At 46.8% G+C, this 25,552-nt stretch overlaps 1 protein-coding gene across 1 annotated transcript; it reads right to left on the reverse strand.

Moving 5' to 3' along the window:
- Positions 1 to 10,818: 10,818 nt before the first annotated feature.
- Positions 10,819 to 11,782, reverse strand: LOC120931023 (olfactory receptor 1019-like). The gene has a single exon (XM_040342148.1). It carries the CDS (start codon positions 11,780 to 11,782, stop codon positions 10,841 to 10,843), a length of 942 nt encoding a protein of 313 aa, XP_040198082.1. The 3' UTR covers positions 10,819 to 10,840.
- Between the last annotated feature and the right edge of the window lie 13,770 nt (positions 11,783 to 25,552).

Consider the following 25,552-nt stretch of genomic DNA (forward strand, 5'->3'; position numbering starts at 1 on the left):
TTTGCTCTTTTAGGGATGTTCATTTATGCCTCACCAAGAGGTGACTTCTTGGCGACTGCATTTAATGGCTCCGAGCAAACAGATCTGCGTACATGGGAACTATAGCATAACTATACGAAACGTATGGCCCACTCAGGCCCGTCGCTACAGGACAGACAAAACAAACAATTGCTTGGGGCCCCCGAGCTGGCCTGGGGCCCCCAACTTCACCTTCCCAGGCTGTAGTGTGGCCGAGCTCCTCTTCCTTCCTCCTGGAGTCCTGTCAGTCCGGCCGGGTACCGCGTGTGGTACAGCAGATTCAATTTCCTGTTCCCGGCTTGACTGACAGGAAGTGCACACTGACTGCTCACAGGAAACTGAATCTCCTGTACTGCGCGGTACCCGGCCCGGCCCGGATACTATCTGATAGGGGACTGGGGACCCATAATTATAGAACACCGGACTGACATGAGGAAGAGGAGCTCTGCCATGCTACAGCGGCTGCCTACAGCGAAGAAGGGGAGGTGAGAATAGAAAAACATAGGGACTAGGGGGGAATAGGAACATGGGTGTAAAAAATTTGTGTAGCGCTAACGTAGGCTTTGCGTGTGGGGGGGTGCTTGGGGGGCCCCTATTTTGCTTGGGGCCCCCAAATTCCTTCAAACGGCCCTGGGTCCACTGAGCCATGATAGAGTACGGTTCGCGTCATTGGAAGCAGTTAGTTGGTTTGCACACGGTCTTGTACAGAGCCATCCACCTGACCTGACCTGCACCTGACCATTTGCACACGTCACTACTAGCATTCTATTTGAATATTTACATGTCTGTGATTGGTTCTTTTGAAAGAATACAAATGCACCTTATTCTGTTACTCACGTTGTTGTTTTTATTAACTAACCCTGTTGGAAGGGTTTCCTGTATGTCACATCCTGTGTTATCACTTCTTTATATGGTCATTTCCTGTGTGGAGGTCACATCCTGTGATGTCACTTCCCATGGAGGAAGTGATTGGCTGCTGGAGCCATCACTTCCTGTTTGTGAAAGCTTTTGTGATAATAAAAGGCCAAGCTGGCTAGTCTCAGTCAAAGATGCTGACGTAGCTGGGAACGGAGGTGTGGTGATGTCTGTTTACTTGGATGAACGGGAAATTAAATGATTGGTAAGATGCATTATATCATTAGAAAAAATGTGTGCTTATTATTAGAGATAGGAGATTTGGTGGTGTGCTCTGCGTACAGCCTAATTTCCACGACAGCCCCAATTTACACACATCTCAAAAATTATAGTATAAAAAAAGCTGATATAATTAAACATACCGTATTTATCGGCGTATACCGCGCACTTTTTTGCCCTGAAAATCAGGGCAAAATCGTGGGTGCGCGATATACGCCGATACCCGCTTTCCCGCGCTGAGTTTGAAAACTTTGCCGGCATATACCGAGCGCAGTACACTCGTGTATAGTCGGGCAGTCTCGGCTCCTCTCGCGCTCATGTCCTGGACGTACAGGACGTGAGCGCGACAGTAGCCGAGCCTGCCCGACTATACACGAGTGTACTGCGCTCGGTATATGGCGGCGCAGTATTCAAACTCGGCGCGGGAAAGCGGGAAACGAGCGGGGAGGACGCCGCAGAAGGACGCCGGACCCGACGAAGAGGACACCCGAAGCCGCAGACGGATGCCGGACCCGACGAGGCCGCCGATGGACGCCGCGCAAGACACCAAAACTGTAAGTACAAAAATCTTTTTTCCACAGGAATTTCGAGGCAACTTTAGGGGTGCGCGGTATACGCGGGAGCGTGCTATACCCCAATAAATACGGTATATTATTAGTAGTACTTTCAATAAAAGGGGGGGTGATGAGGGCACAATACTGGGATCAGGACAGCACAGTAAAGGTCCCGGGATGCTGCCTGGGACATGATCATTCTGGAACAAATTATTAAAAAATCGTGACTGTTCGGGCAAATTCCAGTACAGTTGACAAATCTGGTGTAATGCAATTATCGTGGGGGCCCCTATATACTTGGGGCCCCTGGGCAGTGCCCAGGGGTGCCCATGCATTAAGATGGCCCTGCCTACAGAACACTCTCACCATGTTATGGATATAACAAAAGAGCTGGTGTTCTGTAGTCTTGTCCTAGGGTGGCAATGATGCTCCTCCATAGATACAGTACAGTGATTGAGCGTTGTCAACCTAGGAGAGGAAGTATGTTAGTGGCATAATCAAAAAGGAAAGAAAAGCCTTAAAAAGCGAATGCCACCACTAAATCCAAGAATGAGCAATCTGTAATTTACTGTAATATATTTATATCCTTAGGTTTAGACACTTTATTTGGAAAGTCCATTAACTGATCTAATATACAATATATTGTCAAAAGTATTGGGACACCTGCCTTTACACACACATGAACTTTAATGGCATCCCAGTCTTAGCCCATAGGGTTCAATATTGAGTTGCAGCTATAACAGTTTCAACTCTCCTGGGAAGGCCGTCCACAAGGTTTAGGAGTGTGTCTATGGGAATGTTTGACCATTCTTCCAGAACCGCATTTGTGAGGTCAGGCATGAGAAAGCTTGGCTCGCAGTCTTCACTCTAACTCACCCCAAAGGTGTTCTATCGGGTTAAGGTTAGGACCTCCACCCTTAATTCGCTCATCCATGTCTTTATGGTCCTTGCTTTGTGCACTGGTGCGCAGTCATGTTGGAACAGGAAGGGGCCGTCCCCAAACTATTACCACAAAGTTGGGAGCATGGAATTGTCCAAAATGTCTTGATATGCTGATGCCTTAAGAGTTCCCTTCACTGGAACTAAGGGGCCAACCCAGCCCCTGAAAATTAACCCCACACCATAATCCCCCCTCCACCAAATGATTTGGACTACAGTGAGGTTCCTGTTTGATGGGGCAACACCTAATTTTAAACACCATACGCATTTCGTCTTAAGTACACTTCCTCAGGGGTTGTTGGATGATTTATCTTTGCTCTTTATATATATATCTTTCCTTCCGCTAATACCCAATTCTTATTCACTGCTCTTAAACCCTAAATTCCTTCTATTACAGTGGGGATCGAAAGTTTGGGCACCCCGGGTAAAAATTTGTAATAATGTGCATAACGAAGCCAAGGAAAGATGGGAAAATCTCCAAAAGGCATCAAATTACAGATTAGACATTCTTATAATATGTCAAAAAAAGTTAGATTTTATTTCCATCATTTACACTTTCAAAATTACAGAAAACAAAAAAATGGCGTCTGCAAAAGTTTGGGCACCCTGCAGAGTTAATATCTTGTACTGCCCCTTTGGCAAGTATCACAGTTTGTAAACGCTTTTTGTAGCCAGCCAAGAGTCTTTCAATTCTTGTTTGAGGGATCTTTGCCCATTCTTCCTCACAAAAGTCTTCCAGTTCTTTGAGATTTCTGGGCTGTCTGTCACGCACTGCTCTTTTATGGTCTATCCATAGATTTTCAATTATGTTGAGGTCAGGAGATTGTGAAGGCCATGGCAAAACCTTCAGTTTACGCCTCTTGATGTAATCCCCCGTGGATTTTGAGGTGTGTTTAGGATCATTATCCATTTGTAGAAGCCATCCTCTCTTTAACTTCAGCTTTTTCACAGATGGCATCAAGTTACCATCCAAAATTTGCTGAAATGTTATTGAATCCATTTTTCCTTCTACTCGTGAAATGTTCCCTGTGCCACTGGCTGCAATACAACCCCAAAGCATGATTGATCCACCCCCATGCTTCACAGTTGGACAGAGATTCTTTGCTCATTCCGGCCAAAAAGTTATATTCCACAGAACTTGTTTCCAAAATGCATCAGGCTTGTCTATATGTTCATTTGCAAAGTTTAAATGCTTATCTAATAGTTTCTTAAAACCATTGATGCCCCCCCGCTGAGACCACCGCCTGTGGAAGGGAATTCCATATCCTTGCCGCTCTTACAGTAAAGAACCCTCTGTATAGTTTAAGGTTAAACCTCTTTTCTTCTAATTTTAATGAGTGGCCATGTGTCTTGTTAAACTCCCTTCACCAAAAAAAGTTTTATCCCCATTGTGGGGTCAACAGTACGGTATTAGTAAATTGAAATCATATCCCCTCTCAAGCGTCTCTTCTCCAGAGAGAATAAGTTCAGCGCTCGCAACCTTTCTTTATAACTAATATCCTCCAGACCCTTTATTTGCTTTATTGCCCTTCTTTGGACTCTCTCCATTTCCAGTACATCCTTCCTGAGGACTGGTGCCCAGAACTGGACAGCATACTCCAGGTGCGGCCGGACCAGAGTCTTGTAGAGAGGAAGAATTCTCATTTTATCTCTGGAGTTAATCCCCTTTTTTAATGCGTGCCAATATCCCCTTAAGGATATTTTGTGAAATGAGCTGATAAATCTTGTTCTGATTTTATATATATTTCTTACATGGTCTTTGATTCTCTCCTTCAATTTTCTCATTGTTCTGCTATATACTGTTTGCCATGCGGGTATTCCAGCAAAAAAAAACGTAAAACCTTGTATCGGTATTGTGGCCATGTCACTGCCTGGGTGATGTGGACACTTGGGCCAAGATTCACAGAGAGCAGGCGCACATTACGCCGCCTTAGAGTAACCAATGTACGCTACGCCAACGCAGCGCAGAGAGGCAAGCAATGCATTCAGCAAGCTATTGCTCCCAACACTGCACCAGCGTGGCGTAGGTTTCGAGGGCGTAGGTGGAAGTGGACGTGACCCATGCAAATGAGGCGTGACCCCATGCAAATGATGGGCCGAGCGCCAGACAGATACGTATCACGAACGGCGCATGCGCCGTGACGTGGACGCATCCCCCTGCGCATGCTCACAACCATGTCGGGACAACTGCCTAAACTACGCTGGATCACTGCGCACTGCGTACGCCCAGCCAGACACACGTCCAACGTAAAATATGCCGCCTTGTGTTCCCTGGTGCAGACCTTTGCATATCTGCTGCTGGGTTGCACCTCCTTTATGGGGAATAACTTTACGCCGGACGTACAACTTACGTGCACCTCTCGTAGCCTGCGTCGGGCGCACGCAGGTTCGTGAATCGCCGTATTTCCCTCATTTGCATGTTTGAATGGCTAATCAATGGGAGCGGCACCATGATCCCAGCCTAAATGTACGGCCACCCTACGCCGGCGTAAGCAAGATACATCGGCGGGGTGTAGCCTGGTTTAAGGCGCATATCTGTTTGTGGGTCTGGCGCACAGATACGACGGCGCACATTTCCACTTACGTCGGCGTGACTTGTTATACATCGGCGTAAGTGCTTTGTGAATCTGGGCCTATGTGTTCAATTTATTAAAAAAAAATCGCTGTGTGAATGCCTCCAGTATTCACGAATAAGGACCGTAATGGGTCTACTGATGATCATCAGCTCCATCTAGTGGCCATAATGTAAAAAAAAGGGAAAAGATAAAAACCTGACTAAGGGTCTAATATTTAAGGAATCATATGATATATTGGACCTGGGAGACAACTTGGCCCCAGGGCTGGACTGGGGCAAAAACGTGGCCCTGGACTTTATCCAAACCGGCCCGCTTTAATTTTGCAAACACGCACAAAAACAAGTGAACAATCCGCTCGCAGCACACTTCATTTATTCCCCATAGACCTCCTATACTTGCAGCACACTCCATTCATTCCCCATACACCCCCTATACTTTCAGCACACTCCATTCATTTCCCAAACACCCTATACTTGCAGCACACTCCATTCATTCCCCATAGACCTCCTATACTTGCAGCACACTCCATTCATTCCCCATACACCCCCTATACTTTCAGCACACTCCATTCATTTCCCAAACACCCTATACTTGCAGCACACTCCATTCATTCCCCAAAGACCCCCTCTACTTGCAGCATACTCCATTCATTCCCCATAGACCCCCTATACTTGCAGCATACTCCATTCATTCCCCATAGACCCCCTATACTTGCAGCATACTCCATTCATTCCCCATAGACCCCCTATACTTGCAGCACACTCCATTCATTCTCCATAGACCCCCTATACTTGCAGCATACTCCATTCATTCCCCATAGACCCCCTATACTTGCAGCATACTCCATTCATTCCCCATAGACCCCCTATACTTGCAGCACACTCCATTCATTCCCCATAGACCCCCTATACTTGCAGCACACTCCATTCATTCCCCATAGACCCCCTACACTTGCAGCACACTCCATTCATTCCCCATACACCCCTCTATACTTGCAGCACACTCCATTCATTCTCCATGCACCCCCTATACTTGCAGCACACTCAATTAATTTCCTATACAACCCCTATACTTGCAGCACACTCCATTCATTCCCCATACACCCCCTATACTTGCAGCACACTCCATTCATTCCCCATAGACCCCCTATACTTGCAGCACACTCCATTCATTCCCCATAGACCCCCTATACTTGCAGCACACTCCATTCATTCTCCATAGACCCCCTATACTTGCAGCATACTCCATTCATTCCCCATAGACCCCCTATACTTGCAGCATACTCCATTCATTCCCCATAGACCCCCTATACTTGCAGCACACTCCATTCATTCCCCATAGACCCCCTATACTTGCAGCACACTCCATTCATTCCCCATAGACCCCCTACACTTGCAGCACACTCCATTCATTCCCCATACACCCCTCTATACTTGCAGCACACTCCATTCATTCTCCATGCACCCCCTATACTTGCAGCACACTCAATTAATTTCCTATACAACCCCTATACTTGCAGCACACTCCATTCATTCCCCATACACCCCCTATACTTGCAGCACACTCCATTCATTCCCCATAGACCCCCTATACTTGCAGCACACTCCATTCATTTCCCATAGACCCCCTATACTTGCAGCACACTCCATTCATTCCCCATAGACCCCCTATACTTGCAGCACACTCCATTCATTCCCCATAGACCCCCTATACTTGCAGCACACTCCATTCATTTCCCATAGACCCCCTATACTTGCAGCACACTCCATTCATTCCCCATAGACCCCCTATACTTGCAGCACACTCCATTCATTCTCCATGCACCCCCTATACTTGCAGCACACTCAATTAATTTCCTATACAACCCCTATACTCGCAGCGCACTCCATGCATTTCCCATGCACCCGTATACTCGCATAACAGCCTTACCTATGCCACTCGCTGCCATCTCACAGTCACTGTAGCGTGGGGTCTCCTCTTGTTCCTCCTTCTTAGGTCTGACCTCCAGCCTCCAGGGACCTCAACCCCAATCCTTTTATTCTCAGGATTCCCTACACCGGCCTCCCCAGGTCCCCCTCCTCACTGTGAGCAGAGTCCAAGTCCCATCCAGTCTGCTCCTTCCCAGCCACCTCGAACAGCCTCCAGCAGCAAGCAGGAGTGGTGGTGGGGCTGCCACTGGCAGGGATCAGGTGGGGCATCCTGCGGTGGAGGCGGTGTCTGAGCGAGTTGTGTGATGTCATGGTGCAAGGGAGCCAAGTGGAGTGGCCAGAGCCTCGTGTGCAGGTCTGCAGGATGGGATTAGGCAAGCTAGGAGTTGGACTGTCAGTGCTGTTAGGACTGGAGAGACCACCTGGCATGGAGAGAGACTGTCACTCTGACTCAAGAGGGGACGTGTCGTGTCAGTGATCACTGTGAGAGTCAATTTCATGTGTGTGTGCCGCCCATTCCAATGTACTGCCCTCCTGAGTCATGTCCCTGACAGTGGCGGCTGGTGCTCAAAATCTTTGGGGATGGGGCGCAAACAGGCGAAAAAAAAACCCCCATCAATTGCAGCCTCACTGTGCCCATCAAACGCAGCCACTGTGCCCATCAATTGCCGCCACTGTGCCCATCAAAAGCAGCCACTGTGCCATAAAATTGTCGCCACTGTGTCTTGCCATCAAACACAGCCACTCTGCCCATCAATTGTCGCCACTGTGCCATCAAAGGCAGGCACTGTGCCATCAATTTTCGCCACTGTGCCCATCAATTGTCGCCACTGTGCCATGCCATCCATTGTCGCCACTTTGCTCATCAATTGTCGCCACTGTGCCATGCCAATCACAGCCACTGTGCCATCAATTGTTGCCACTGTGCCATGCCATTGTCGCCACTGTGCCATGCCAATCACAGCCACTGTACCATCAATTGTCGCCACTGTGCCATGCCATTGTCGCCACTGTGCCATGCCAAACGCAGCCACTATACCCATCAATTGACCCCACTGTGCCATCAATTGTCGCCACTGTGCCATGCCATTGTCGCCACTGTGCCCATCAATTGTCACCACTGTGCCATGCCAAACGCAGCCACTGTGCCCATCAATTGTCGCCACTGTGCCACACCAAATGCAGCCACTGTGCCATGCCAAAGCAGCCACTGTGCCATGTCATTGTCACCACCGTGCCCATCAATTGCCGCCAGTTTTCCCCGTAAAATGGCACCAGATTGCCCAAAAATAATGCCAGATTGCCCCTCGGCACCTACCTTTCTCGGTCAGCCACCCCCCTCCATGATCCCTCGATGTCACTTCAGCCAATCAGGTTACCGGTAAACAGATCCGGTGAACCTGATTGGCTGAGATGCGTGTCAGTGTTAACCAGGGAACGCACACCCCGTGCGTCCCCTGGATAACGATTTGGAAGCTGATTACAGCCCACAAGCTGTAATCAGAAAGCCTATCAGAGCCGCTGGCTCTGATAGACACTTCCACAGCCAACCAGCTGCCGTTATTCAGTCGGCCGGCGCTCAACAGGGGGCCGGCCATCTGAATAGTGGGTGGCAGCAACGGTGCCGGCGACAATACAGAGATTCATGCAATGCATGAATCTCTGTATTGTTTTTAGTGGCGGTGCAGGAGCGAGAGGGGGCGGCGCTCCTGCGCCCACTATGGACGCACCGCCACTGGTCCCTGAGCTACTTACTTAATATATCGAAAATTAAAATAAGAAATATGCTTTTTGCCTTAAAATCTACCTTAAATCACATTGCTAATTGCATATTGTACTTATTTGTAGCCTAAATACTAAAGTTTGCACTTAAAACTGTAATTTTGGAACTGCCAGTAAAAACTTGGCTGTGCCAGTAAATCAGTGCCGGCCCAAGACATTGTGCTGCCTGGGACCAAGAATGAAATGCTGCCCCCCCCCCCCCAGAAACAAAATCACGCCTACCAAAAGGCCCCCACATTCATTATTTTATATCATGATAACTAAAGGGGACCCGTCATGGCTCTATACATGATGTATAAAGGAGTATAAAGAGGACCTGTCATGGCTCTATACATGTATATAGAGGACCTGTCGAGACTCTTTACATGTAAAGGAATATAAAGAGGACCTGTCATGGCTCTATAAATGTATATAGGAGTATAAAGAGGACCTGTCATGGCTCTATACATGTATAAAGGAGTATAAAGAGGACCTGTCATGGCTCTATACATGTATAAAGGAGTATAACGAGGGCCTGTCATGGCTCTATACATGCATATAGGCGTATAAAAGGACCTGCCATGGCTCTATACATGTATCCAGGAGTATAAAAGGACCTGTGAATTGTCAGCGGCCACAATGTCTTTTGCGCAAACTAATCAATGTACGCTAATTTTTTTGTACCAAAAATATGTAGAAGAATACATATTGGCCTAAACTGAAGAAAATAGTTTATTTTTCAAAATTTTGGGGATATTTATTATAGCAAAAAGTAAAAAAATATATATATTTATTGCACAAAAAATAAAAACCGCAGAGGTGTGATCAAATATCACCAAAAGAAAGCTCTATTTGTGGGAAAAAAAGGACATCAATTTTATTTGGGTGGCGGAACGGGCTGGCAGGCATCAGTATGCTGCCCCCCTAAAAGTGCTGCCTGGTACCCATGGTACCACCCGGTCCCATCACAGGGCCCGGCCCTGCAGTAAATTTTGGGTGTTGTGTCGGTAAATTTCAATCTGGTAGGTTGGCAACACTGGTTGGAGGTGGTTAAACAGACGGTGTTTACATTTTTAAACTTTGCTTGGAAATGAGCTTTAATGTGCACTCACAAAATCACCTAATACACGCTGATTCTATTTCTTTAAATATCTATACAACATGGGCGTCCGCTCCATGGGGCAAGGGAGGGCGCTTGCCCCCCCCCCCCTAGAAATCAGTGCCAAGATTCTCGGTGAGAAAAACAGTGGGCAGGAAGCAAGGCGGCGGCACAGCGAATCCAATTAGAGCCGCTCTCTCTCTCTCCTAGCTCCAGCTGACAGAGAGGGGGAGGGGGTTGTTATTTCCTTGGGGGCTCCATTTTTTATGATGTTGTTATTCAAAGTTCCTAGTTGCTTGATAGTTGCATCAGGTTTCTCAAACCTTTGCATGCCTGCGCTTTATGTGATAATGACTAAGCCCCTCCCCTTCATGACATTGTCAAAAAGGGACCGAGCATGGATGACCTTAAAATGATGCCCCCCCCCTGAAAAAAGTTCAGCGGACGCCCATGCTATACAATTTTATATTTTATATTCCAGGAAACCTATGCCGTATAAAAAACACTGGCTAAATACATTGGTGGTCTAACTCACTATAGACTGTCTTTCTCTGGCCTCAGTTATTGGCCCACAAGCATACAGCCAGTGAAGTCAGAAGTCTCTCAACACAGGTTTCCATTGTCCGCATCTTGAACTAGGTAGACTTAAAGTGGAGGTTCACCCAAAAACTTTTTTTTTTAACATTAGATTGAGGCTCGTTTTGTCAAGGGGAATCGGGTGTTTTTTTTACAATCGAAGCAGTACTTACCGTTTTAGAGATACATCTTCTCCGTCGCTTCCGGGTATGGGCTGCGGGACTGGGCGCTTTAAGCTCGATAGAAATCACACTGTCATATAGGTTCTTTAGGACTTTTTTTCACCAGTCTTTTGATGACCTTTTTCACCTCTTGGTTCCTTAGGCTGTAGATAAGAGGATTCAACATTGGGGTCACCACCGCATAGACGACAGAAGCCACCAAGTCTTGTTTCTTGAGGGTAGTAGAGGATGGATGAAGATAGGTGAAGAAAACTGTAACATAGAAGACGATAACACACATGAGATGGGAGGAGCAGGTATTGAACGCTTTCCTCCTGCCAGCCGTAGAGTTTATCCGTAAGATAGAAGAAATGATGAGGGTGTAGGAGACCAGAATGGTTGTCATTGAAGTTAAACTACAAAAACACACGAAGAAAAGGCTGATGGTGGTGCAGGTACGGGTTTCCGAACAGGACAAGTTAACCACTGGAGCGAGGTCGCAGAAAAAATGGTCTACAAGGTTGGATCCGCAGTATTTGAGACTGAAGATGCAACTGGTCTGTGCCGATGACTGCACAAACCCAACAAAAAAGGTGGGAAGGACAAGACCAAGACATTTCTTCATGGTTATTATTAGGACGTAGTGTAGAGGGTGGCAAATGGCGACATATCGGTCATACGCCATGATCGAAAGGACGAAGACCTCCACACTGGCTAGAGCAACATAGAAGTAGAACTGAAGGGCGCAACCAATGAATGATATTAGTTTCTTGTCAGACAGAAGATCGGACAACATTTTGGGGGTAACAACTGAGGAGTAGAAGAGGTCCACCACAGAGAGGTAACTCAAGAAGTAGTACATCGGGGTGTGGAGGCTGGGCGAGATTTGAACAACAGCAATTATTCCAATATTTCCGCATATGGTTATTATGTAGACAAGCAAAAAGAATATGAACAGGAACGGAGCAAATTCTCTGTCATCAGTTAGACCAGAAAGTTCAAAGACAATTACTTGCGTCTTGTTGGCGTTGTTCATGGGCTTTTTGCTCTGTGATGATTGAAACAAAAACATATTTGTAGGCAGATGTTAATACTGTCATATCTTAGGCCTCTACACACGATAGGTTAACCAGAGGACAACGGTCTGATGGACCGTTTTCATCGGTCAAAACCGATCGTGTGTGGGCGCCATAGGTTATTTAACCATCGGTTGAAAAAAAGCCAACTTTCTTTAAATTTAACCGATATATTCCTAACTGATAGGTCAAAACCGATCGTTAGTAGGCACGACCATCTGTTAAAAATCCATGCATGCTCAGAATCAAGTCAACGCATGCTTGGAAGCATTGAACTTCATTTTTTTCAGCACGTCGTTGTGTTTTACGTCACCGCGTTCTGACACGATCGTTTATTTAACCAATGGTGTGTGGGCGCGACGGACCATCAGTCAGCTTCATCGGTTAACTGATGACAACGGTCCTTCAGACCGTTCTCATTGGATGGACTGATCGTATGTACGAGGCTTTACTGTGTGGCAATCTAAGGGTTAGCATGCTGTGGTGTGTCTGCCATTTGACCTGTTGAGGGTCCTATAGTAGACATGTGTGGTTTGTTTAGTTCCAAATCGAAATTTAGACATGTATCCAAATTTCAATAGTAACGAATTTAAACGAATCAGAAATAACTAAACTAAATTTCAGATAAAATTCTTATAAAATTCGAACCATTTTCAAATTTGAGTCAAATCGTTTTCTAATTTGATTTGAATCCGATTCAAATTAGAATTTCTAAATACAATAAAATAGAATAGACAACAAAAAATTATAATAGTATGTGTCATAGTCTTATGCCCTGTACACACGATCGGAATTTTCAGACTGACTTTTTCCATCGGAAATTCCGACCGTGTGTATGCTGCATCGGATAATTTCCGAGGAATTCCGACTGAGTTTAGATATAGAACATGTTCTATTTTACTCCGATGGAATTCCGATGTGATTTTGGTCGAACAAAGGTCCGACCGTGTGTACGGGGCTTAAAAGTGGTTGTAAATCCTCCAGTACCACTTCGGCTCGTTGTAATGTATATAGCACAGGCAGCTGATCGCTGCCTGTGAAAGTTCACTCACTTTTTCAGTTGTCATAGAAATCGGAATGTGGAGTGATGTCAGCTTGCGCATTGTGTATATTGTTTAATGGCACACAATGTGTGCCGTTTCTGTATCCTCTCATTATCTTACGCTTAGAACGGCACAGAGGGAAGCCTCATGATGCTTTACTCTGATCCTCTCCTTCCTGGTTCTCCCCCTTGTAAAATACGTCACACAGGGGAGCTAGAGGCTTGATACCGGCAGATATTGATATTGAGTCCCGCGAGCACGGTCACAGAGCTCGCGCCAATGTCGCGCGCCGCCGGGGGTGCGCGCAGGACCACGTGGCGGCAAATTTAAAGGGACGCACCTGTCAGTGCCATTCTGTCGACGTAAAAGTGCGTGCTCTGGTCAGCAAGTGCTTAAAAAAAAAAAATAATACATTTTTTATATAACAGAAAATAAAGGGATAGAATAGAAATGAAAGGAATAGAAAATAATAGAGTAAACAGAACAAAATGGAAAATAAAATAAAAGAATAGAATAAAATAGAATAGAAAATAAAATGTAGCACTATGTAGGAGCTGCAAGTTAAAGGGAACCCCCACCCCAGCAAACCGAATCTTCATCAGCACTTCAGAGACAGAGAACAGTCCATAGCTTTGTTTTTATTTTTTATTAGGGGATTTAAACATGGATAGGGATTATGGTTTAGCAAGGTTTTTTTTACCTCTTTTGGTCTAATGAAGACCTCCAAGGCCAAAGATAGCTGACATCCTTCAATATGTGGTTGGTTGTGAGGCATAGTGGGTGCAAAGATGGTGAAAGTCATTGGGTGCCAGACACTTCTTGGATGTAAAAGAGGTTTTATTTCTTTTAACAGTCCTTTTTATATATTTTGGGGGAAAGAGAGTTAGGGCCAAGACACCCTTGGATAGTTGCAAACTCAATTGGCAGACTCCGAGACTTCAATAGGAGGACACCCGTGCAGGGAAAGGCCCCAGCAAGAAGCCACATCTGCACTTGCAGGAATGCGGTCTCCTATGGTAACAGTTCCCAACTCAAACGTAACAGTTCTCTCAGCGCCACTACAAACTGCTCCTTGTAGTTCTTCAATATTGAGCTACTACTGGTCTCTCACTAGACCCTCTGATTCACTGACTCTGAATCCCTTGAGCTCCTCCAAGGTTTGCGGTGGTATCTCCCTCAAGCGTCACCCCCTGCTGGGTCCCTAGCTTGGCACTCCAGATACTTCTCAAGCTTCACCCCTGCTGACCGGCTCGGTCCCTGGCTTGACTCACAAGGCTGCTCTGCAAGCATCTCCTCCTCTGGTTGGGTCCCTGACTAGATCAACGCCTGAAGTTTCCCGATTCCCCACCGTCCCCTTTCGGTGAGAATATGGTTCCGGTACATTCTTTAGTTACTCACTGTGGTCCCTGGTAAAGGCCATTGGTCCCTTTGTGGCGACAGCTTCCCTTCTACCTCCGACCACTGGCAGGTTCTCCGGCCAGCAGAACCTTCACTTCTGATTGGACTGCAAGCAGCAATCCCAACCTTGCGCTGCTCCCTCACTTCTGGATAGGCCCTCATACAGCCTAGCAGCCAGATGCCCCCGGGATAGGCCCAATCTCCGGCCTAGCAACCTGGGGCGTATGACACACGTCCAACCCAGACAGCCATCCAGGTGGCACAGAACATATGCATGCCAGTCCCTCCTCACTCCCACCCTCCAGCTCTAGAAGTTTCTACAAACTCTACAATAGATCCCTGTCCTCTGTCCTAGATGAGCTTGCCCCCCTCACTACACACAGAATCAGACCCTTGACCCTTATAACCCTGGCAAACAGATAACACCAGAAATAAAAATAAAAACCTAGCCACACTCTTGATTGTCTGTGGTGTAAGACTAAGTTTCACAAAGACTTCAATAAATAGAAATCTGCCCCCCAAAAATACAATTCTTGCCTCCACACTGCCAAAGGCAGGTGGTGTCCCAATACTTTTGACAATATAGTGTATTTGAAAAGGCTGAATGTTAATGACATGACTCAAATGAAAAACAATTTAGCAGGCTACACCTATCTTCACTGATAAAAAGGTACTACCAAACCCTCTCTTACAAGCAGATCAATCCAGTTGGCTATTCACCAAGACACCAATGTTTATTCTCAATGGCCATTAGTTTTAAGGGTTAAGAGCACAGTTTGGACTCCAGAAGATTCCGAAATTCGGGCTGCATTGACTCCTCTGCCCTGATTGTTTAGTGGTGCTGTTGCGCTCTATTCAAACAATAAAAGCCCAGAGGCCGTGATACCTCTTACTATATGAGCACTGCATTCTATAACTCCGTTCCTCATTTCTGATCTCACTAGCCTATCTTAGTCCATGCTGGACACCCCTGAGGACTATGGGTGCTCCTTTTGTTATAACTTTTTCCAGCCTCTTAGGCAGTGGCGGCTGGTGCTCAAAATTTTTGGGGTAACGCAAACAAACTGAAAAAAAAAACACCAATTGCAGACACTGTGCCCATCAAACGCAGCCACTGTGCCCATCAAGCGCAGCCACTGTGCCCGTCAAGCGCAGCCACTGTGCCATCAAGCGCAGCCACTGTGCCCATCAAGCGCAGCCACTGTACCCATAAATTGCCCCCACTGTGCCCATCAAACACAACCACTGTGCCCATCAAGCGCAGCCACTGTGCCCAACGGCATTCAAGGATGTTTGACATGAGAAGCCTCTTTAACACCTCTTGTAAACCATTTGTCTAAATATACATCTCACAGTCCTCAAAAGAGTGTCCCTTTTACTTAAGGTGTAGAAAAACTGTTCTGGGATTTGAAGCTGAACTGAAGGCAGCTAGCACCTGAACTACTTCTACACCACAGGGTCCCTCGGTCCCTGCCTGCAAAAGGCAGTTCATTGAGGCCTGGCTAAGTTAGTGTCAGGCCTAACAATGCAGTGCCAGCTAGTCTGGAGGAGACACAGTCTGCAGCAAAGGAAGTGCTGGTGGCGTAACGGTGTGCAGCAAGTGAAGTGCTGGAGGAGTGAAAGGGTAAGAGGTAGGGATGGGCGAACGGTTTGGGCCGAGCATAAGTTCGGACCGAACTTTGGTTGTTCAGATGTTCTGGCGAAGACTGAAAAATATGCTGAGTTTGGGGAAAATTCGAAAGCTGCGGAACCCCGTTAAGGTCTATGGGGCACTAATATGAAAAACCAAAAGTTCCAATTTGAAAGGCTTATATGCAAGTTATTATCATAAAAAGTGTTTGGAGACCCGGGTCTTGCCCCAGGGGACATGTATCAATGCAAAAAAAGTTTTAAAAACTGCAGTTTTTTCAGGAGCAGGGATTTTAATGATGCTTAAAGTGAAACAATAAAAGTGAAATATTCGTTTAAATTTCATACCTGGGGGGTGTCTATAGTATGCCTGTAAAGTGGCGCATTTTTCCTGTGTTTAGAACTGTCCCTTAGAAATAACATTTCTAAAGGAAAAAAAAGTAATTTAAAACTGATCACGGCTATAATGAATTGTCGGGTCCTGGCAATACAGATACAAGTAATTGAACAAAACCGCATGGGTTCCCCCCCCCCCCTCCCAGTCCATTACTAGGCCCTTTGGGTCTGGTATGAATATTAAGGGGAATCCCTAACAAAAATGAAAAAAAAAGTAGCGCGGGGGTCCCCCCAAATTCCATTCCAGGCCCTTCAGGTCTGGTATGGATTTTAAGGGGAACCCCACGCCAAAATTAAAATAAATTGGCATAGGGTTCCCCCCAAAAATCGATACCAGACCCTTATCCGAGCACGCAACCTGGCAGGCTGCAGGAAAAGAGGGGGGGGGGGGACGAGAGAGCACCATCCCTCCTGAACCGTACCAGGCCACCTGCCCTCAACATGGGAAGGATGCGTTGGGGTCCAAAGCATCACGTCAAGGGCCTCATCCCCACAACCCTTGCCCGGTGGTTGTGGGGGTCTGTGGGCGGGGGGCTCATCAGAAACTGGAAGCCCCCTTTAACAAGGGGACCCCCAGATCCCGCCCCCCCATGTGAATTGGTAAGGGGGTATATTGTACTTCTACCATTTCACAAAAAAAGTGTCAAAAATTTTAAGACAGCTTGGGATAATGCCATTGGCAGCATGGGTGGCACTGTCTGCAGCACATTACAGCATTGGAGGCATGGGTGGCACTGTCTGCAGCAATGCATGTGCTACCCTCAGACCGTGCCACCCATGCCGCCAATGCCGTAATGTGCTGCAGACAGTGCCACCCATGACCCAATGCCATAACGCATTTACTACCTGTAGACAGTGCCACCCATGCTATATTGTGCTGCAGACAATGCCACCCATGCCGCCAATGCCATATTGTGCTGCAGACAGCGCCATCCATGACGCTAATGCCATAACGCATGTGCTACCTGCTGACAGTGCCACCCATGCCACCAATGGCATAATGCCATTGGCAGCATGGGTAGGCACTGTCTCTGCAGGCAGCACATGGGTTATGACATTAGCATCATGGGTGGCACTGTCTTCAGCACATTACGGCATTGGCGGCATGGCATGGGTGGCACTGTCTCTGCAGGCAGCACATGTGTTATGGGCAGACAGAGCCACCCAATGCCGATGCCAATCATGCCATAATGTATACACGCTGCTGCTGCTGCAGTAGTAGTAGGAGATCTTGAAGCCCCCCCAAGCACACACCTGTGTAATTTTTAGCTGCCTGGGCCCAAGGAGTCACTTCTTCCCTGATGGCTGCTGCTGCCTGGACTTGAGTGTCAGTTTGATGGGAAGCCTCTGCCGCCGCTGCTCGCCTGAGTCGCCCCACTGTTACTTCTCATGCGGAGAGACTCAGAGACAGGAAGGAGTCACTCCGCGCCACCCGGAAGACGGCACTACACAGGCGACGTGCTGGCTGGGACTTGAGCCAGCATGAGGAGCGGCCGTGGAAGAGGTATTCTTCCGTGTCCGAAATACAGAAAATAGTCCCTTCCCTGCCGCTACTTCAATTAGCGATCATAAACAGAAAAGGTAAAATCTAAATGTGGCGGGTCAGGGGGGCTTTGGTGGGGGGATGATGTTGTCGTTAAGGGACATGGCTGGAGGATTTTTATTTTTTTTTAAATTTAATTAATTATCTGATCAGGTTGCCTGGCCCCCCTGCTGGCCGGGGCCCGGTACAACAGGGTCAGTTGTACTGGCCTATCAGCGGCCCTGCGTCCAATCATAGCAGAGGACAGGAAGAGAACGGGAGAAGACATCGAGGACTCGGAGGGAGTGTGGAGGACAGCACCGTGACCCGAGAGAGGTAAATGCCGGGTGGGGGCACACTGGCAGCAAAAAAAAAATTTTTTAAAAAAATGTGTAAAAAAAAAAATACTGTCACATGACAAAAAAGTATCGGTATCGGCGAGTACTTAAAAAAAAAAAAAGTATTGGAACTTGTACTCGGTCTTAAAAAAGTCTTAAAAAAGTGGTATCGGGACAACCCTACTGTGAACTTTCAAAGACATATAGGCAAAATAGAAAATACATCCATTATTCCAGTTGTTTTTCTGAGCCCCCTGCAACATTGTTTAGTGCTCCCTGAAAACACATTTAATACTCACCTCTCCTGCCGCCCACAAAATGACCACTGGTGTATTGAAGAGATCGAGCTGCTTGAAGAATCTTCAGAAGCCAACACTTACCTACACCAGATAAAGTGAGGTATCTACCACTCAAGGAATTCAGTCCACATGGATTTGGGGCAACTCAGACGAAGTAAAGAGTTCTGGGAAGAAAAGTCATCTTAATGGCACATATTCTTCCCGCCCAAGAAACAATGAGAAAATTCCACCTCCTAACGCCATCCATCTGTACAACCAAGGAAACAACTTGTTAGCATATGGGATATCTAAACCCAAGAACAAATGTCTTCAATACATGAAGGAAATTCAAAATAGATCTGTTAGTGGCAGGGCTTTTTTTTTTCTCAGAGAATAGGTAAATGATCTCCGATCTTCACCGTTCAATTCTGCTCCCTACCCGCCCCTGAGCACCGTTCCTTGGTTCCACCTCCTACCGACCTCCCAGTACCGCCCATTTTAGAGAATACAGAACCAAGTATCATTTTTGCTACTAAGTGATTTGCACAGAATTTGTTTTTGATAACAAAGAAAGACAGTAAAATAGACCCCCTGCAGTGAGCAACAATAGACCCTACCCCAGCAACAGTAGACCCCCCCCCAGCAATGATAGACCTCACCCCAGCAAAAATAGAGCCCCCACCCAACAAAGTACCACCCCAGCAACAATAGACCCCCGTCAGCAACAACAGATGTCTCAGCAGACTGCATCAATAGACCCTCCAGGAGGCAATAGACCTCTCCCTCAACAGTAGATCTCTCCCAGCAACAATTGCTCCCTCCTAGAAACATAGGACCCCCCCACTAGCAACAATAGATCTACCCAGCAACAAGAGACCTCCGCGCAAAAATAGATCCCCACCAGTGAAAATAGATCCCCCAGCAGCAAGCATCAATAGACCTTCCAGCACACCCCAGCACTCCTTGCCATTACATACATTCATTGCTGGAGGTGCCGGAACGGCGTTCCCCACGTTCCTGCTGAAAAAAAGCCCTGGTTAGTGGTAACAGTAGACAATAGAAAAGAGTACCGCTCCAAGCCCTGCGACCTATGCTGCGCTCCCGCCCTGTAGTACTGACAGGTGCAGACTCTGCGCTGATCTGTGGAAAAAAGAAATGTTCCTGGACTGCCGCACTCTGATAGGCGATTTATTGAAACAAAATAAACAAAGGATAAACTCCAAAGCTGTATAACATCCAAAAATTCATGCAACACTGCAATCAATGGTAGAAAGTGGACATAGGGGACAACAAAACTAACATGTTTCACTCAGCTATGACTAAGCATCTATCCATGATGTGAAACATGTTAGTTTTTTTGTCCCCTATGTCCACTTTCTACCATTGATTGCAGTGTTGCATGAATTTTTGGATGTTATACAGCTTTGGATTTTATCCTTTGTTCATTTTGTTTCAATAAATCGCCTATCAGAGTGCGGCAGTCCAGGAACATTTCTTTTTTCTAGTAGTAACAGTAGGTTATCATTGATTAGATTCATTTTATACTTTTTGTTGGAAACCTCGACCCCTGATACGGTCAGTGGTTCTTCAAATACAAAGTATTAAGGGTGCATTAAAAATACAAAAAAGTTATAATGAGAGTGAGCAACCTTGCTTTGTTCCTTACTAAATAAGTTCTGGGAATCGGCTGAGAACTGAGTCGTTCCAAATACGCTGGACAACTGGAGGAGAAGATATGTAGGGCTTGGATGAATTTTCCCCATATGCCAAATGTGCCAAAGGTTTGCCAACATGGAAGACCAGGAGGCGCGGTTGAAGGTCTTTTTAACATCTAGTAGAAGAATACCCACAGGATCTACGTATCTTCCTAATTCTGTGTGTGTGCAGCTGTTTATATATTTAACCCAATTATCTAAGAAAATAATTGCCATCTTCCCCAAGGACCATCGTTAATCTAATCACAAAGAAACCAATTACTTGTGCCTTGTATCATTATTTGAGGGTTGATGTTACAAAAATAAAATGTATGTAAATCTCATCAATGAACTTCTATTATTTTATCCTTTTTGGTCTAATAAATATACCATACAAAATGTTTTTCTATAGCTGTTCCATAAGTGCGAAAAATAGCTGTTGGTCCTGCCAGAAATCTTGTCAGCTGAAACCTTCCTGTGTTCTCTGCCTGTGCTGACTGTTGAAATAAGAGCCTCAGGAGTAAAGTAAATAATTACTAAGATAAAAGGTACCATCATCCTTAAAGTATGAGTATAAAGTAATTGGATCTAAGGTCCCGGAACCAATAAGCCAAGAAAAAAAAGGGGGGGGCCAATAGGACTAACGCGGTACAGGTACAATGATGAAAATAGAAATATGCATATAAAAACAAAGGTACATTTTATTCAAACATAACAAAAACACAAATTTTAAATGGTGATAACCATATACAACACCACTAAAGAGGTCCCCACTAGGGGAACAACACGATGGGTCGGAGGTTAAAACGGTCTCGACTAGTTTTGCGGTGTTCACCGCTTCATCAGGAGCACATCTAAATAATTCCCGCTGGGTGATAACAGCGGGCACAGCCAGACAGAGTCCCCTGCGGTAGCCATGGGGGACGCATGTGTGGAAAGACCTACTTGTCTTGATAGCAAAACAGGTAATGGGGGATCAGGGGGTCCCAGAAATAGGAGCCCAGTTATAGCACAAGTTGGGGTGCAGGTGGACTCAATGAGGGGATGAACGATAAATAAAAATGAGGGGGACCACTCATGGGATCGTTGTGGCTTTATCCAGCCGACAGCACCTATGGCTAGCACCACTACCTTGGTGCTACCCTGGGACCATGAGTGGTCCCCCTCATCTTTATTTATCGTTCATCCCCATGTGTGGCTTATTGGGCGATCCCAGGAATATTCCTCCTCGTGGAATATTGGGGTGATTTGCTTTTATGGGAAGAAGGGAATGCTTGACGGGGATGTTCTATTTACCGTCACAACTGGTTGGCAGCAGCAGGATTTTCCCTTCTACTCTCCTTTACACCCGGATTCCAAGCAGACACTGGAAGAACTACTGGAAGTTCGTGGAAGGATTGCTAGCAACAAAACCAAGCGGGTCATCATAGCAGAATTAATGGAGCTAGACCAGGAGAACTTGGTTGCAGCAACGCCAGCAGTACTAGAGATGGAGACACCAGTGATTCAGGAGGAGGAATCGCCAGCCAACAAAGTAATGAGAGAGAAGCTAGCATGGTTCGGTCCGAACCCAACGGCGGATGTGGTGCTGAAAGTGATGGACCTGTTAGTAAACGCAGAGCTACAGGAGGCTAAACAAATAAGAGACGCAGAGCTACGGTTAAAACTGGCAGCAGTCCAACAAGCAGCCGCACATTCTCCAAACAGTGAGTACAGCACAGCAGACACAAGGAAGATTCCGTTTAACGCTTTTAAAGCTTTTGATGAAAAGGACTGTGAAATTGATAACTACCTGGCAGATTTTGAGCGACAATGTAACCTGCACCGAATAGCTAGGAGGAGAGTGGGTTGCAATATTGTCAGGCAAACTGTCAGGCAAAGCTACGCCAGGGTTAAAGAAGTGCTCCTGGCTCGTTATGCAGTAACCCCAGAGTCCCACCGACAGAAGTTCAGGAACTCACGCAAAACCACGAAAGACTCTTACGTGGAATGGGCATGCCAGTTATCCCTGTCGGCCTCTAACTGGGTTAACAGCAGCCAGGCCACCACCACAGAGGACATTTTGCAACTAATGCTCCTGGAGCAATTTTACAATCACATCCAGATGGATGTCAAAGACTGGGTGAGAGATCGCAGGCCCATGACTCTACCAGAGGCCGCTAAGTTGGCGGATGAATATGCGGATACTCGCAAGATGAACCAGGTCACACCACAGGTACAACCTCCACGACCAACGGTGCCCTCACACCCACCAGCCGCTAGATACCAACCTCCTAACAGACCAGTGATATCTAGCCCTCGCTATCCACGCCAGGAGGACAACGAACAACGCTGCTTCCGGTGCAAACAGCTGGGTCACTTCAAGCAGAATTGCCCCATGAACGACAACACCAGGTCAAATTGGTCTAAACCTGGGTACCGCCCACCAGCAGCAGCCCATTGTGTAGACTCGGCTTGGGATCCCCAGGAGCTGGGTCAGGAAGAACCATTGGGCACCCCTTACGAAGCCCTCATGGTACAATCTGTTATTACGGACAACAGGGAACACCATTGTCAGCTGATCATGGGTAACGGAAAAACTGCCCGGGTATTAAGAGACAGCCGGGTGGGCGACAGCCATGAGCCGGAGGGGCCCTGGAGGGAGCTGGGCAGAAAGAGGCACCGCCGGCCACCCTCCAAGAAGAAGAGGTCCTGGAAGCCGTATAACAAGCTGACCTGGGAGGAGAAGAAGCGACTGGAGGAGAGGGAGTCGCAGCGGGCGTCCCAGATGCGGGCCGAGATGTTCGCCAAGGGCCCACCGGTGGCCCCTTACACCACCACCCAGTTCCTGATGATGAAGGACCACGTGGAGAGCCTGCAGGACACGAGCAAGCAGGAGCTGATCCGTGAGTACATGGAGCTGGAGGAGTGCATAAGCCGCCTGGAGGAGAACAACCGCCTGAGGTCACAGCAGGCTGACCCCCCCAAGCTCCATGAACTGGAGATGGAGCTAGAGACGCTCAAAGAGGAGAACCGGCGGCTGCGGAGGGAGCAGGGGGTGGCTGACCCTATGGGGCACTGATCCAACCCCCCCCCCGGACTCTGAGCACCAGTGCTACAGCATTTCAACAAATATCAATTTTTTTTTTATGAATCTCCTGTGATTGTCACTTCAGAGCCATAACCTGCCCCTCCCATCGCGGGACACCTAGACGGCGGCGCACAGACTCATTCGCCGTCTTCACACTGACTTCTGGTGACTCTGCAGATCACACAAAGACTTGGGGACTGACCGGCGTGTGATCTGACGACCCGGTGGCATACCTGAGTCGGAAGCTGTTGCCAAGGGAGGTCAGTTACGCCACCATTGAAAAGGAGTGTTTGGCCTTGGTATGGGCACTCAAAAAGCTCACACCTTACCTTTATGGTCGGGCTTTCACTCTCATCACCGATCACAACCCCTTGGTGTGGCTTAACCGGGTTTCAGGGGACAACGCCCGTTTGCTACGCTGGAGCTTGGCCTTACAGCCCTATGACTTTATGATTCATTATCGCCCAGGCAAGCAAAACGGGAATGCCGATGGATTGTCACGCCAAACTGAGTTAACCTCGGACTAAAAGCTCTGAACCCGTCAACCCTACTGGACCAGGAAAGGTCCAACCGGGTTGCCGGAGCAGGGAGAAAAAGGGGGGCCATTGTGAAGGATATGCTTCAGTTTAAATTCTCCCTACTAGTTATGCTGTGTGTGTGTTAGAGGTAAAAAGGATTCATGTGTTACAGGCTGTTGAAATGTTAATGTCCCTCCCCCAGCCAGCCCTATTTTAAAGGGTAATTGATCTATTGTGTTGTGTGAAGAAGCCCTGTGTTTACTGTTTACTGTGATTAGATAAGTGGCTCATGTTAATTATTCTGATTGCTTCATTGTGGTAATTACCTCTTCTATATGCGGGGCCAAGCTGTCTAAATAACGTATTCTGTTACAACTAGTAATTACCTTCACTGATGTCATTATCTAAAGAAATGTGTCTTCAGAGTCGGCGCCAAAGTGTCTGCCTATAATCTGCATGAGAGCCCCCACTGTGTGTGGAAAGGGGGTGGAGATTTCATTGTTCTTTGATTGAGGATTTAGCTTGTAAACTGCATATATACCTGGTAGCATGCTGCCATTAAAGTGTCTTGTTCCAGCAGTAAGCTCTGACTCATGTGTGGCTTATTGGGCGATCCCAGGAATATTCCTCCTCGTGGAATATTGGGGTGATTTGCTTTTATGGGAAGAAGGGAATGCTTGACGGGGATGTTCTATTTACCGTCACAGGGGCCATACCAGCTTTCACTCATTAATTTGAAGGTAATGCGTTCTGAAAACCAGCCAATCATTTTTTAATGTTTTAATCTTATTTTATTGATTTTTTTAAAATACAATAAAAACAGCAATGTATCTGTAACGGCACCCCAAATGGGAAAGGGGTTAACGCCGTTTAGGATATTCCATTCCCGAAAACAAGGCAGCTACCGACACGCCACAGTCAGGTGAACGCGACCCAAAGGAATAATACGAGACAAAGCTCTGTATGAAGTCCAAAACAGGGAATGCCTTTAATGAGAAATACAGGCTCTTATATACAATTTCGGATACCACAGGAGATATGGCCCGGATCCACCCACAACATCACACAATGGTACCTAACGAGCAACCCCCCCCCCCCCCAATACACATCATCCTCAATACATCTTTTAGCAGACATCCTGGCTCCAGGGCCTGACCCAATTTACATGAGCTAATTAACTACAGCTGATGACTCAGACACCTGACCTTTAGGCTGTCTGTTAACCACTTAAGACCGGGACCAAAATGCAGGTAAAGGATTTGTAGCTGCTGGCTTTTAATATTTTTTTTTCATGGCACATCCACTTTAAGTACATTTTGGCAAACTGTAGTCTTACTTTGTTATGTCTCTGTGTCAGCAGTGGGGTCCTCCTGGGTCTCCTGCCATAGCGTTTCATTTCATTTAAATGTTGATGGATAGTTGGCGCTGACACTGATGCTCCCTGAGCCTACAGGACAGCTTGAATTTCTTTGGAACTTGTTTGGGGTGGCTTATCCACCATCCGGACTATCCTGCGTAGCAACTTTTCATAAATTTTTTTTTCTTCCGTCCACTCTCAGAGAGATTAGCTACAGTGCCATGGGTTGCAAACTTCTTGTAAACATCTCTTGTAATAGGAATATGGCATGACAGGTCCTCTTTACAGTGAGATATGAGGTCAATAAGTCCCCACATCTCACCTCTAGGCTGGGAAGCCTGAAATCAAAAATAAATAAAAAAACAATCTCGGCTTCCCAGCCGAGGCGGCGACGGTTTTTTTAATGCAGAGGCCATGCGTGACGTCATAACATCGCCCCGGGACCCCGCAAAGACTTTCTAGCACATGACACCTGTCACAGATATAC

The sequence above is a fragment of the Rana temporaria genome, chromosome 3 (assembly GCF_905171775.1).
Source record: "Rana temporaria chromosome 3, aRanTem1.1, whole genome shotgun sequence".
In the NCBI taxonomy this organism is placed as follows: Eukaryota; Metazoa; Chordata; class Amphibia; order Anura; family Ranidae; genus Rana; species Rana temporaria.